Source organism: Diprion similis, chromosome 10, assembly GCF_021155765.1.
Source record: "Diprion similis isolate iyDipSimi1 chromosome 10, iyDipSimi1.1, whole genome shotgun sequence".
NCBI lineage: Eukaryota > Metazoa > Arthropoda > Insecta > Hymenoptera > Diprionidae > Diprion > Diprion similis.
Window position 1 is genome coordinate 11,649,747 of NC_060114.1, and position 16,495 is coordinate 11,666,241.

General features: G+C 31.8%; 1 protein-coding gene across 7 annotated transcripts in view; it reads right to left on the bottom strand.

Moving 5' to 3' along the window:
- Positions 1-417: 417 nt before the first annotated feature.
- LOC124410926 (sodium/potassium/calcium exchanger Nckx30C) overlaps positions 418-16,495 on the bottom strand; it is a 44,823-nt gene continuing 28,745 nt past the window's right edge. For 6 of the 7 annotated variants that reach the window (XM_046889664.1, XM_046889662.1, XM_046889661.1 and 3 more), the window contains 4 exons: positions 16,069-16,204; positions 15,145-15,397; positions 13,975-14,372; positions 418-589 (listed from right to left, as the gene is read on the bottom strand). In XM_046889664.1, coding sequence (XP_046745620.1) covers positions 14,132-14,372; positions 15,145-15,397; positions 16,069-16,204 — 630 coding nt within the window. In that variant the 3' untranslated portion in view covers positions 418-589; positions 13,975-14,131. Of the gene's footprint in view, positions 590-13,974; positions 14,373-15,144; positions 15,398-15,491; positions 15,631-16,068; positions 16,205-16,495 lie in introns of those variants that run through there. The other variant, XM_046889663.1, reaches the window with a different exon arrangement.

The window sequence follows — 16,495 nt, forward strand, 5'->3', positions numbered from 1 at the left end:
ATATTATATATATATACTTTAGGCGAAATATCTAGGAGATGTATGTATATGTAACAAGGTATAATAAGAATTAGAAGTAAATCAAATCATAATTTCATGTATTTTTATAGATATATGTATATACGAGTCGCGAAGTCGATAGATCATGTATATGTGTATACCTAGGATACAATAGATGAGAATTAGAATTTATTTTTATACACGCGTATGATTAACTCGTTCAATTGTTTTCTCTTGTTTATCAAATTCTCAACATTTTCATTAATTATTTATCATGTCAATGGATACCCGCTGCTCTTGACCGCAGGAGGAAAATTTGCTTGCTCGTTTGTTTGTTTGTTTGTTGGTTTGATTTATCAAAATTCTACATTTTTTATTATAGATTGCAGAAACACAAGAACTGCGCGATAATTTTATTCGGTTTTCGATGTAAGCATCAATTTATTGTTTTTGATTTCACGTGAGTTAGTTAGTTAATTAGTTAGTTAGTTAGTTAGTTAGTTGGCCTGTGAGTGCAGTATGTGACTGCGGTATATTTTCTTCTCAATTTATTTTTCGCCTTTCGATGATTCCAACGTTTCCGCGATACCTGAAAAATGAAAACAACATTTCCTATATTATCATGATTTTTTTTTTAATCGAGAATATTGCCTGCGTATAAATATACAGGGTGGTTAGTTTCAATCACCCTCGGTAAATATCACAAAGAAACCAAAAAAAAAAAGGATATAAGAAAAAACTTTATGCAAAAACTTGGAGGTTTTTTTTTTAAGGGTGTTTAAAATGATGCCAAATTTAAGATTTTTCAAGTAACATCTGATTTTCATATCCACAGATCATCTCGCTTAATGTTTTGCATAAAACTTTTTCATTCCATAAACTCTTTTCGTTTCTCAGATATTCGCCTGGGGCGATTAAAACCGATCGACCCTTTATCTAAACGTGTACATTATTTTTTTTTCTTCGTCCTATGAAATCGACTTCGAATATGCATATCAATTACAATTACTTATGTAGTAACTTCCGCAAGAAATAATTTCAAGCAAGAAACTATTATGAATTAGAAAAACTGCGTATCTGTGTCTCAGTTATTTCATCATAGGTCGAAAATACAGACAACCTGCCGGTTTAATAATATAGGAAATTTTGTTTTTACCAGATAATTCAGTCGTCTTTACTCAAAACACTGCATTTACATTTCTGAATTTACATTTCGATGTATTGAAACAATTTTTTGTTTTCGTGTTTTTTTGTATTATCATTTTGAATTTTTTATTTTTTTTTTTTATTTACGATTGTTTTTTAAACTTTATTTTTTGTCTTGTTTTTTTTTTTTTTTGGTTTCATATATGTAAATAGAATAGATAGGCAGCTAGATTAGATAGGTCGAATAGAGATATATAAATAGATATAATATAGTTTACTTGGATAGGTTTAGTAGATTTGTTAAAATCTCTTTTCGTTATTTATCACGCGAAAGAAAAACACACCGCTTCTTGTAAGGCAGGTGTGTCATTTTTTATTTTTTTTTTTATTTTTTTTTTTTTCTTCACTTTCGTTTATCTCTTAGTAACAAAAAGAAAAAGATGTAGAAACGAACTAACGTATATATGCATAAACAAAGTAATAAAACATCAAAGATGACTTGAAGTATATTATTGTCCCATGTGTGTGTGTGAGTGTGTATGTGTTTAGGTATGAATCGTGATTTTTTTCAATAATAATTTCGTATCCACAAACTCTTCTGCAATTGGAATTTTTCCTGCATCGAAACCTTTCCCATTTTCGTATGATTCACGTCAGCGTCAACAACAACCACAATCGTAATAATATGAGTAATAATAATAATAATAATAATAATAATAATAATAATAATAATAATAATCACAGCAACATCAAGAGTAATAATAATTGTTATGAAAGTATAACTTTTCGAAATAGTTTTAAACGATCGATCGGTAACTATTGCAAAGATTCGTCATTTATTGTACATATACAGTAAAAGAAATGTGAAAAACGATAACAGAACTGCAATAATGTAGCATAGATAAATAAATAAATAGTTTCAGTGTTTTCTCTACGTTCATTGATCAGTTTAAATTAGTTGAAAGAAAAAGAAAACGTACCATATGCAATATGTGTGGATATGTATATATGTATATACCCATTCTGCAATAGTTTATTGAAACGCTATCTAGGTATATGAATTTTTTTTCGAACACCTACTTTAAAAAGTTCGATTCTCGAAGCTTACGCACCGTTCGTAAAATGCTCCATTTTCAAACAGCGCGGCGAAACAAGGTTGGCGCATGCGCACCGTCGAATAACTTAATTTTACATTTGGATAACTTTTTGAAATCCATCTCAAGAAGACATTTTTCGGCAAAAAAAAAAATACTTTTTTCATGTTTCACCAAAATTTATCTTACCTTTGAGTTTTTCATGTGAAATCTGGGATTTTTTCAACAGTAAAAACCTTAAAAATGAAATAAACTTTAGTAATCCGCGAAAAAAAACCAGTTTTCTGCAGAAAAACATGTTTTTCAGATTGATTTGAAAAAGTTATCCAAAAATAAATAACACATTCGGAACGGTGAGAATTTTTCACGTACCATACCTGTTGTTTCATAATTTTTTTACGCCGATAACGATACGAAAATAATTAGCGTTCAATAAACCTCAATCAGGTCGAAATGATAAACTTTGATGTGTCATTTCTCGCAAACGACAAGTCCAAGAAGGTTGAAACTTTGTCAACTTTTCAATCTTAGTACACACCGGAAGAGGTAATAATTTCAGAGAAATTGAGTTTGACGTCCCGTTAATTTGTTGATAATTGGTGGTCTGACCCATACATCTCTAATGCTTCTTTGCTATATTCATCGAGTTTTCTTCTTCTATTCCATCCTCTGTTCATTAATTTACATTCACCACCCGAATTTTTCTAACACCTACACTTTGCACAACAGATACGTATATACATATAACATACGCTGCAATTGTATGTACATAAATATGTATAATTTACATCCCTGCCACGCTGCACTCGGTTTACATTTCAATATACAGGGCGACTTCTCTACGGGGTCCAGAGAGGGTGTGGCCTGAATCAGCTAAGGCTCCGCCTTCTCCTATTCACGCTTGTTATTATCAGAATATTACCACTCGCTCACATTGTCAGCAACTGTTTACTGGGCTCTGGCCTTTTCTTCGGAGTAATATTTTTTCAGATTTGTTTTTCTACAAAATATTGTGTGAAAAACTGAAAAATCGTTATTCCATCGTGTATGAGGGCTTGGTAGATTCGTAGTTTGACAAAGATTAATTTATGATTTAATTTTTTCAAATAAAAAACGGTCTATTTTCAGGAGACAAAAAAATAATGATTATTTTTGGTTTTACTGGTTTTCATGATACTGCATATTTTTTTATCTTGATACTACGTTCAAAAACAAATACTTTTTGTTTTTAAAATTTTTTTGAAATATCCATTTTTTTCTATTAGAAAATTAACCTTGAATATGAAATTTTTCAAATTCACCGAGAGTGATTCTGTCCAAACGAAGGTGGAAATCAAAAAATCCCTTCAGGAGTGTATATGTGATAAACACATAAGGCCATAGCGCAGTAACCAGTACCTGACAGTGAGAGCGAGTGGTAATATTTTGATAATAAGAAGTGTGAATAGGAGAAGGCGGAGCTTAAGCCGATCGAGGCCACGCCCTCTCCGGAGCCCGGAGAGAGGTCACCCTGTACATATGCGTAGGTCGATATACTCGTTATTATTTTAGTGTAAATGCAATGTGTGTGTAATTCTGTTATTCTTTGCCTCACCTATACTTGCACGCGCCCCCTAATTAATATGTAATATTCAAACCTTCTATAATTAATTAACTTATACGTATGTATATATATTATATATAATATATTATATTATATATAGATACATGTATAATTTGTATAACATATCATGTATATAATATATGAATCTATTTTTTATATTTTCTATCATAGCTACATAGTATCCTACAATGCTCTAGAATAATGTAAGGTAGACAACAACATTTAGTTATATTATAATATGGAGATATTTTTTTTTTTTCAATGTTTTCTTTAACCTTAATTTTACTTTTGTGTATAGATGCCTTATTGTTATTGTTATTGTTATTGTTATTACTATTATTTAGTCATTTATCAATTAAAACTTTTTACTCTCGACCTCAATATATATATACGCGTATATGTATGTATAATAATATTGTTATTATGATAATTCTCTACTTTTCTCATTATCATTATTATTCTTATTATGGTGTTACAGGTATATATATATATATATATATATATATATATATATATATACCTATAGTTATATTTCGTAAAAATTTTTGTATATAATGATATCCTTCGTATATAATATTATGTTATTGTAGTGCTTGACGTTATCTCATGTAATATGATGATGATGCTGCTGCTTCTGCTGCTGCCTTTGCTGCCTGTATAATCTTTGTAATTTATACGTTATCATATTCGTTTGTTACTTTATAAATTACACGGAAATACGTTATAGGTATATGTATATAAATTTTTTTTTTGTTTTTTTCCGTTATTCCGATGATACATTATACATGTATGTATACCTATGTCGTAAAATTTTGCGTATATATATGCATCAGGTTTTCTTTTATATTTTATAATATAAGATATATCGATTAGTTTATATCATGTAATTATAATAATGATCGATATTTGGTGTACTGCGAGTCGTATTACCGCCGCGTGTTTTCTAATTTTTTTTATATATATTTTTTTTTTTTGTTTTGTTTCGTCTTATGGATTTTCTTAAATATTTTCTTGTCTCTTATACTTCACTTCACGTTAAACTACGTTATTATTTGCTTTCGCTTATCAACTGATTTATCTAATAACTGTTTCTCTTGTTGTTTTGTTTTCATCATCACCTCTTCAACTCTTATACACAAGTACAGCTTATCGCGACTAATAATATTGCACGTTTACCTATTATGCACATACTGTTTAAATTTTTTTTATTTTTTATTTTTTTATTACACATCACCTTGCTAATATAAAATTTTCTTTCACTTGATTTTACCGCATTTCGGGTCTCTTTTCACTCTTCCCAATGCATGAGCGAATTGTTTATACGATGAGAATTGAATAATATAACTATTTACGCTCGTCTATCATCCAAAATCCGGAAATACTGCTGCACAAACTATGCACTATATATGTATATAAATATATATAAATATATATATATATATATATATATGTATAATTTAGGGTGCTCCTTAAAAAGATCATTTTTTAATTTCGATTCACTCACCCGCTAATCAGTTCCAAATTGTTCCAAAATAATTTTATAATTTTCTCACATTTTTATCTCAACTCTAGCCCCTACCGTCAGAGGATTGATTTCCTAATTTAACCCTTTTCAAGGGATTTTGATGAAATTTGATGCAGAGAAGTTCCTTGGGTCGCTGCTTACGAATCTGAATTCGAAATTTCAAAATTAAAAAAAATTCAAAAATGACCTTTTTAAAGACCACCTTAATATCTATATATAATATATATATATATATATACATATATATATATATACCTATGGAAAAAGTGGTCGTTGAAAAATTTGATTGTTAACATATATCTATAAAGATTTTACATACTTATTCGCGATTGTTGTATAAATTTGGGACTTTTCACAATTGTTGGTTAAGAACGAAATGACAATCAAGACAATAATAATAGCAATAATAACAATGGTAATGATAATAATATCTTCAACCGAATAAGAAACTACACGAAAAGTAATCCTGAATTTATTTATAACGAATATTTATCGGAACTTCGAGGTTTTTTCAGATTATTTTTGAGATTAAATGAGAAAAAAAAAGGAGAAATTTTCTTTCTATATGCAAGACGTATCGTTCTTTTATCATACAGCAGCGTCTATTAATTCATGTATTATACTTATAAAAGATTTTTTGAACGATGTATTTCGTAAATTTTATAAATTTCTCTTTCATTCATCTATGATCTCTAATTATGTAATATATAACTAGTGGTACATCGTCATACCATCTAATATCTATAACTGCACAAACTTTATGCAAATTGCAATAATAATTATTGCCGACTGGGCGGAACCGCTTCTTCTTCTTTCTCTCATTTTATCCATTACACACATACGTCATATGTATTCAATGATAATATAGTGTTCCAACTATGGAGCTACATATATATATCTTTACCTATAACGAATCACTTTTCTTTTCGCTTTCGATCATTTTCATTCCGATCAGCAAGATTTTTGGCTCTCCCGCATTTAACCATTTACAAAAGGGAAGAGAGAAAACAATGAAATTTGAAATATTTTTTAAAAAATCAAACGAAAAAAGGACACGATTATAAAAAATCATAATGATATTAAAATTAATCACATACAAAGTACCTACGTCCTACAAGTTATTTATGTTTTGTTATGTTTATCGTTTTATTCTTCTATTAATTAATAATCTAACCTATTTTCTGTAATTATACACTATTTATAATATGAACAATTTATTATTCTCAGCATCGCTTTTTTTGATATGTGCGTTCGTGCTTCGTACAAATATACCGTATATAAGATATTAGATAGATATATTATACAAAGATAATATTTTCATATTTTTCACGTCTGCTTTCCTTTTAACTTTTCCATCGATTTATCTCTCTCTCTCTCTCTCTCTCTCGTGTTTCTCGATCTGACTGCACAATTATTTCTCATTTCTAATCCATTCTATGTAATAAGATATCTAATTATCAATCGATTTACGATCCCCGTTTAATCCTGCGTGTATAATTTTATAATCAATCATTTCTCATTGCGGTTAAGGGGACACGTTAGTGAAACTCTTAAACTTTTTCGATTTACTTGAAACTTGAACTCGTAATAAGGCTCCATAGAACAAGTGGTTTTCGCTCGTTTTCAATCAGTTATCTTCCACATGTGTCCAGTTATTATTTAAAATAACGTGAAAAAGTGATATTTTTCGAAAAGCTCCTTGCGTTGCAATTCTCATCGTAAAAATCTGGAAAAATTCTACAACCATTAAAGGAGCGTAGAGAGCAAAAGTTAACGTAAAAATTACAATCCGACAATTTACCACCTAATTGTCCCAATAATTGGTAATTGACAATTGTTGTGAATTTTCGTGAAAATTGTCAATTAGGTAGTAACTTGTCGGATTGTGATTTTCATGGTAACTTTCATTTTCTACGCTTCTCTAATCGCTGTGGAATTTTTTCAGATTTTTACTCTAAAAATTATGACGCAAGAAGCTTTTCAAAAAACACCACTTCGTGACATTATTTTAAATAATAACTGAACGCATGTGAAACGTAACTGATTGAAACCGAGTAAAAACCACTTGTTTTAAGAAGCTTCATAATAAAGTTCAAGTTTGAAGCAAATCGAAAAAGTTTAGATTTTCACTGACTCGTCCCCTTAATCACGACGTACGTACATACAACACGTGTATGCATAATGTCATTGTTGTTATTATTATAATTACAATTGTTATTATTGATGTATAATTTTCCGGTTAAATTTTGATTCCTTTCGTTTCTTCTTCATCTCTCATTCTTTTTTGCAACTTCGCACTTTTTCGTTTCTTACACGCCCTTCCGCTTGTACATTATAGATGATGATATAACCTCTGCATATACGTACACATATTTTATGCAAATCAACGTATCACCCTCCTCCCCCCCCCCCTCGCCTTTTTTTCTCATTCTCGCCTTCATTCCTACGTATATAATGTAGATGTAAAGCTTAAACGCGCGTTCAGTTTACGAATTATTATTACTTTTAGATAAGAGGTATATTTATTCTTTCTATATCTCTCTAACTATTTTCTTTTCTTCTCTTCCTTTTGTTGTTGTTGTTTTTTTTTTTTTTTTTTTTTTTTTTCTATCTAATTGTAAAATACAAAGTAGAAATTTTATATCGTACGTGTGTTTTTTTTTTTTTTTTTTGGAATAATTGTGTAATGCGTCACGTGTACACAACGATGTTCGCCGGATTTCATTTTTAGAGTAAGACAAAACGAAAGAAGAAGAAAAAAAGAAGAAAAAAACGAAGAAGTAGAAGCATGAAGATGAAAAAAATCGGAAACAAACCTTCTTTTTCTAAATTCACATTTAATCACTTCTACGATTATTGTTGGATAAATCCACAATAGAACCGAGTGAAGATTCGTCAAAAATCATTCGCACAAAAGAAATCGTACTGAATATTAAGATAGATAGATAAAAATATCGATTTCTGACAAAATGGCGAGTGCTTGAAACGAACGTAAGAATTTTCAAAAAAATAATTTCTCAATATTTTACCCAAGAAACAAAAACTAAGAATGGAAAAAATAAAATCCTGTGACACTTGTTAGATAATTATTATTATTATTAATATTATCTACGCAATAACCGCAAGAAACTTCGAGTTAACCGATTCAGTGAATTTCGAGATGTTTCGGGTACCAATTTCTCAGCATTATTCTTGCCAAAAAATTGAAATCATTTTCGAAAGTTCATATACCCAGTAGAGAACCGATAATTCCGATAGTTTCCCTGAAATAAAAAATCCTGAAAATTACCATTTTACCATAAGTATACAACATATCGCGTGCCAAATGCCACAAGTGCGTATGACAGCAGTTAGATACGTTTTTGTGCCAAAAGAGCGTGTAAAAAATTTGTCTTCACAGTTCAACTAAGAATCGCTCAAAACGTAAAGATCAGTTTCGCCAAAAGAGCGTATTTTTCAGGAAAATCTCGTCCTAAAGGCCAAAAGGGTGTATAAAAAAAAAAAAAAAAAAAATCAAATTTCCCTCTGAAACATAAAAAAAATTACCCCACAATTGGAGCTGCATGAAAATAAAAATGAAAAATTAGAAATTTAACTGCAGGAAGAGTAAAAAATAGGGAAAATGGATAAAAGCAAAATGAAAACATTAGAAATTTTTGGAAGAAAAGATACTTTTTCTAGGTATAGTTTTGCAAATAGTGAAAAAAAAAAAATATTTCATTCTCATTTGGTTACGTTTGTAATTAGAGAAAAAAAAAAAATTCCAGAATATGTTTACAAAGGGATGCTCAAAAAAAAAAAAAAACTTATACGCCCTTTTGGCTTTTGGCACGCGATATAGTTTGTCCGAAGGACAGTTCGCGATGGCGGATATAATAATAATAATAATGATAATAATAATAATAACAACAACAACAACGCGGTAATTTTACACAATATGCATATCTATACATATTTGTATTGTATATATACGTATGTGTGTGGATCTATATGTATATACATATATTTACTACATATATTCTCGTTATCGATACATCGGGAAGATCGTATTGTGCATCATCTCTATAGCCTGTATATTTATAGGTAATGTATAATTACAATAGTAAGCATATATATGCGAGAATATTACGAACGTGAAACAGACGGGCCGATGTGCAAATCCGCGGATGAATTTGAAATTGTAAAAATTAAACTCTCTTAGTCAGGATTGGATAATTCGATGTAAAATAAATATTTCTACCCGGCATGAACGCGATAACTTTTTTTTTTTTTTTTTTTATTCTTTCAATTCTTTTGTTTCTTACCGTGAAAATAAGAATTCGTAGGTAAAAGGAGAAAATTATCCTTCAGGCATGTGAAAAATGTATAAAATTGATAATATTTATCAGTTTTTATTCTTCAAAAAAAAATTTTTGCCAAAAATCGATTCGATCTGATAAATTTAGAATTTTTTGTATATCCACATGGAAAAAAAAAAATTTGGTCTCACCAACGGCCGAAGTCATCGCAATTTTTTGAGATATAATTTTGGGTTAGGGCGAAAAAAATATTACTATTTTTCTTTTCGTAAGTCACCATGAAAATATCGTTGAAGATGATGAAAAAAAAAAATTCTCTCTCCGTTTAAATAACGCGGGGAAATATATATGTATTTTTTTTTTAATTTTTTTTTTAGAATTTTATTACTCAACAACGGATTGGCGTATCGTGAAGGACAATACATATTTGTGTTACAAATTGAACGATCTACGACAAAGATCTTCTGCAATTTTTCCGTAAATCTATTGGTTCAAAAGTTATTTAAGGTTAAATATTAGTTATGTCAAATTTCACGTTTTTTTTTCATTTCCACTACGAAATATTGGCTGAAATATGAAAAAAAAATATATAATATTTCTCAAAGTTGCAACTTATCTTTTTCACTGAAACATCGAAATTTCCGATTACTTAACAAGGAAGAAATTTTTTTCACGAAAACTATTGTACAAAAATTTATATTCTTATCAACTTTTGAGCCAGCAGATTTACGAAAAAATCGCTGGAGACCTTTTACGTAGATCGTTCAATTTCCTAGAATGAAAGAAAAAAAAAAAAAAACAATTTCAAATAGTCACCTCTTGATATTAATATCATATTTTTTCTTCCGTCATCTTGAACGATATTTTGACGATGACTGACGAAAAAACAAATAGTATTTTTTTTTTATCCCACCCTAATATATATGTATACAGTTCACGTACGCAATACTCCGTCCATATACATTTTACGAATTACACCCTATAAGGGTGTGTATAATTATTTATAATATACTTATTTAACGATCTACGTTAGCCTTTATTATAGATTATAGGGTTACAGTACTCTATAACGTAATACACGTGTTTCTACATATGAAACCGTTTTTTTTTTTTTTTTTTTTTTTTTTTTTGTATCGTTTTTGTAACAATTTATGTACGATAATATGCGTTATATAACGTTCAGGCAAAAAGAAAATGATAAAATCGTTTTAGAATAACGCGTTTAATTGTATTAAAACAAAAAAAAAATAATAAAAAGTTATATCGTTACGTACGCAGCAGAGTCAACCTTACGTTAACAAAACGTTGAGAAAAACGAAAAACTGTTTACAGAAAAGCGTGAGAATTAAGAAATATTGTTATAAATTATGTAATTATGTACTTAAGACCTTAATTTTACTTTCGTTCTACGTTATAACTTCACTCTGGAGTGCCTACTGCGTTATTATTATTATTATTATTCGATTTAATAATTATAAATTTGATATATTAATATTTAATTATGGTCATTCTGTTTTATATGTATATATATATATATATATACCTATACATGATATATAATAATATACATTCGTATCGTGAATATATGTGTGTATACATGTATACATATGTAGGCTGTATTGCGTATGTTTCTGCGCGGGTGTCATAAATTAGATATTATTAATATCGTAAATCCTATGTTTAATTAATTTACTTATTATTTAATCAAATTTTGTATTTCTACATCAAAAAGCTAATAGGCCGCGTCTAGGCATGTATATATACATATATATATATATATATATATACGTCTTTCACTACAGGATAATTATTATATAATGTATGATAATACTTTATAATTTAACGTTTTATCGTTATTTAATTTTTATACTTGCGTTAACTTGCTTAATATTTCATTATTTTTGTTGAAGTTGTTGTTGATTTTATCATCATTATTATTATTATCATCACTATTATTTTTACAAAATAATTAACTTTGTCGTTCAATGAATTTTGTTTAATTTTTTTTTTATTCCTTTCTGATCGTAATTTTGTTCACTGTTTATAATGTATTATTGATGGTATTGTTAATATTATTATTTTTGTATTATCTTTCTACATTTCTATGCATATGAAAATTATGTTGTCGATATCACGTTAGGTAGGTGTTTACAGTACATAACGCAGCACACATGCACCTGACGTAGATAAATTGTTGTATTTATTTATTTATTTTCATCGCGTGTTCATTAAGATTAACGCAATATCGTAGGTGAAACAATCTGCAATTTGATAAGTAATAATCTTTTAAATTTGGAGGTAATCACTGTTATTATTATTATTGTTATTGTTGTTGTTGGTGTTGTTGTTGTTGTTGTTGTTGTTATTATTATTATTATTATCATGACAGAAATCGTCTAGCGTGCAGAAAAGGGAAATAAAAAGCTTATTAATTGTTACAATATACGTTGCATAAAATACACGTAGTATAATAATTCATATATAAAAGAGAATTTATCTCGTCTATAGATTTTGTCTTGTATAATTTTGATTTTTAAATATGGCTACCTTATTACGTATGTACATACATACAATCGCATGGCAGTCGAATATTCCATTTCCAAAAAAACTTTTTCCAAATACTCATGCGGCATGTTGGTTTATAAAACTATGCATGAATTCTAGCAGCTGATGGCGTTTTTTTTTTCCTTTTTTTTTTTTTTTCAAACGAAAAAATTTCAGTTACCAAGCTATGTAATATCCGAATGATAAAACTTATCTGCAAAACTTTGCCGTCAAATTGGTAAATTTGAAACATCGAAGATCGTGACAAAATCGTTTCAGTTAAAACAAAGATAGAAGAGAGAGGAAAAAAGAAACTAAAACTGGCAAGAACAAATAAAAGTTATACAACGATATTTACCCCCTTTAAAATCCGGACCCTCCCCCCCCCCCCCCCCTACCCTACCCCTTATACATATACGTCTGAGAGAATTATCCAAATCTTTCTTTTAACGCAGCTCGCGTCCGTCGCGTGTAATAAAAAGGTGGAACAGAACAGAATAAGGATTCGAAATAGAAAATTGAAGAGACGAAGAAAAAAACCAAAAAATACAAAAAAAAAAAAAGGATAAAAATACAACAAACAAACGTGTTTAATTTTTCCCGAGAGGTTAGGCATAGAGCTATACCCACCACCCCTCGCCTCTCCTCGCAAACCCTTCCGATTCAAGGTTAAAGCTGCGGTTGCGCCCCTTGGTTCGCTCCCTCATTTTCTCTCTCCCTCTTTCCCCGCTCCCTCCCCCCCCCACTCTCTCTCTCACTCTCTCTCTCTCTCTTTTTCGTTCTCGGTTAAGGAAACTCCTAGCGATCGAACCACCCCGCCGGCGGCAAGAGCACCGCACCGTCGAATCGATACCTGCAGGGGTGGTTCACTGCGCCTCCTCTCTCTCTCTCTCTCTCTCTCTCTCTCTCTTTCTCACTCTCTCCCCCGCTATGTATGCCTCTGATCTCTACGGATACGTATGATAATACGGTATTTATATATATATATATATAATAAATTGGGTAATACGGATATGCTGTAGGTATTTATGTATGCACGATTTAGGTTATAGGTATACGCATAGGTCTATACATATGCACAAATGTATTAACTGCTGCGTCAGATCAGCTATGACTGATTTCTTAATGCCGAATGCAACGAATGAGTGCGTCTGTGATGCTGTCTCTCTGTATTTTTGTCAACCTATCTATGCACGATTGCATGGCGTGCAATGGATCGCCCCGAATCTCACACAAGTCAAGTACATAAGTAGATATATATACGCAATAAAGACGATAATTATAATGATAATAATAATCATAATAATAACAACGACTATGATAATTTAGGTTTATTATCTTATAGGTTTGAATATTAATGATAATATTCATAATAATAATAACAACAACAACAACGACGACGACGACGACAACAACAACAATAATATACTACGTCTGTATGCGCATAATGTATAATCATAGTTTAGTGTGGTTAGATTATTCTCTCTTTTTTTTTTTTTTTTTTGTTGATATATATATATATATATATACGCATGTATATAATGTACATGTACAGCGCACACACACTACATTATATACGTGTACACGGATCGTGCTCTATCCATTTTACATGCACACAGACGTGCACACACGCATACACCCACGCAAGCACACACACATAGGTATGTATGTATGTATATTATATATATATATATATATATATATATATATATACATACATAATTGAATCAATTAATCGATACGTGTTTATACATATGTACATACAGCAATTGCGGTTGTTTCGAAGACGGCAGGTATGTAAGCAGGGTCGGAAGGTTGTTGGCGATGATGATCGGTTGGTTTGTTGGTTTGTTTGATGGTTGGTTGGTTGGTTGGTTGGTTGGTTGATGCGGTTGATTGGCCGCGATGCTTCCGGCGATTCCTATACCGGGCAGACGAAGACCTCGTATTCGAACATCAGCGAGACCGCGACGAATACGAAGTACAGAAGGAACATGGTGAAACCAAGGCCCTTGTTCATCCGCCACCGGAAACAGGCGATGCTCAATATCACGAATATCAGCATGCAGAACAGGATCGCTATGCTGCAAACCATGCCGACCGAGTTCACCTCCACCGGCTTACCGTATATCAGACCGTAGAGGAGCCACGGCACCGGAAGTCTTCGCGGAGAACGGGAAGAAGAATGATAAATCATATGAGAAAATAAGAAGAAGAAGAAGTAGAAGAAGAAGAAGAAGAAGAAAAGGAAGAAAAAGAATGAATGTATAGAGGCTCATAGTTGAGGCGGTTTCAATATTAATTTGTAAATGTTATAATTTTAAATTTTATAACGTTAATTGTTATTTATCATTTCGTCAAAATATCATTCAGGACGTCCAGCTTTAGCAGTATAAAATTTGTATGTTTTGAAAAGCCTGTGATAAGAAGTTTACAGATCGAAAAACAAGTTTCAAAATAAAAAACAATAACACCCAAGTGCGCATGCGTAAAACCGTGCGATTCCATAGGCAGGTTTACCAACTGAATCGCGCCCGGACGCGATCTATAAAAATCGCAAGTGTCTCGATCTTATATATTAAGTACTGTGTAAAATTTATATAACAAATATCTGACGGATCTACTTTTTACGCAATCTAACCTCGAAACGTTTGTCTCGATTGAAAATTCGCGACGAGGCCCAATCACACATGCAATGTTGGCAAGCCTGGTTAACCGATCGAAAAACTTGGCGCATGCGCACTGAAGTAATTATCACGGTATAGTCTTGATCTGATCTTAAAAAAAAACGAAATTCTGTCGTAGGTATTCACGTCCGTCACGTAATGCAAATGAAGTTACGAAAGCTGCTGCTGCTGCTGCTGCTGCTGCTGCTGGTAGTGCTGGACACCCTGCAGGAAATGACAGTAGTCTGGATAAAATGAAGCAACTCACCCGACAGTAACGTCGAATATATTGCTGCCAACCGAACTGGACACGGCCATGTCACCGAAACCCTTCCTGGCAACGATCACGCTGGTTATCAAGTCCGGGATGCTCGTACCAGCGGCTAGGAACGTCAGGCCCATCACTTCCGGCGGTATTCGTACCGTGTCTCCGGCGACGTTAGCCCACCAAACCATCAGGTAAGAGTACGCGGCGATCCAGAATATTGAACCGATGAACGTCACCGCGAAAAACTTCTTACCTGCGTCGATGAAAATCGGTTAGTAAATTTCGTACAAACGTATTGGTATAGCAAAAGTGGGAGGGAGATTATGGTAAACGCTTTTCAAGTGATTGCTATTTCCATTCACGGTTCGATCAGCCAGACGGTTATATCGGCTGATTGGCTGGCTGCTCGCTTTGGAAAGTGCCCGTAAGCTACGCTGGTTTTGGAATCTTTCCAGACAACTGCAGTGCTACCAGTCATTCCTCCCTCTTTTACAACATTCGAAAAAATACTCGATCTGACAACTTGTCGATTTTACACATATTTGCTGGTACAAATAAAAAAGATACAATCGGTCAAATTATACGTTTCTTTTTATGAAAGAGATACTCGGCATGTATTTTAATACGAGTTAAAGAATCATGCAATCTAAGAATTCGACAAAATGCTTGAAGTATAACGAACGAAGATGTTTCTTAAAAGGTTTTTATCCAGTCTCTCGATGTGTGAGGATATCCTCAATCACGTTTTTGAGTCATACATCATACGATAGACAAGCGTCTATAAGATCAATGGATGAATAGATCGTCATACGATCGTTACATATCTACTCAAATCTAATTGAATCAAGAACAAATATGTTTCAGATGAAATTGTAGCGTCTTTCTACAGACTGAGAGAGTTATCGATAAATTTTTTTTATTTACCTCTAGGTGTGCGAGTGTCTGGCAACGTCAGCCACAACGGGAAGAGAATTGGTGCAACCAAGATGTACGTCAGCCTTTTCCGATTGTTGCTTGGCCAGCCCATGTCCAGAGCCTCTGGTGACTCGTCCTCTTCACCCTGCGAGATAAGATCCGAGAGTCAAGCACCAGGACAAGGAGTTCCGGAAACGATTTCTCACCCCCACCCCGCAGAAAGTAAGTCCTAAGATCTTGAATTTTATATGAAGCTTGATAAATCGAAACTTCGAGTAACTACGATTTAAGAAAAACATAAATCGCGTAATCGCCAGTCATTCAGTCGTTTTTTGGGTCGTTACAGTTGGTCAGCATTGACCCAGTTCTGGTTACAACCGTGTGAAGATATATGTCGACTACATATATTATACCGTGCATAAGCGACTCTTTCAAA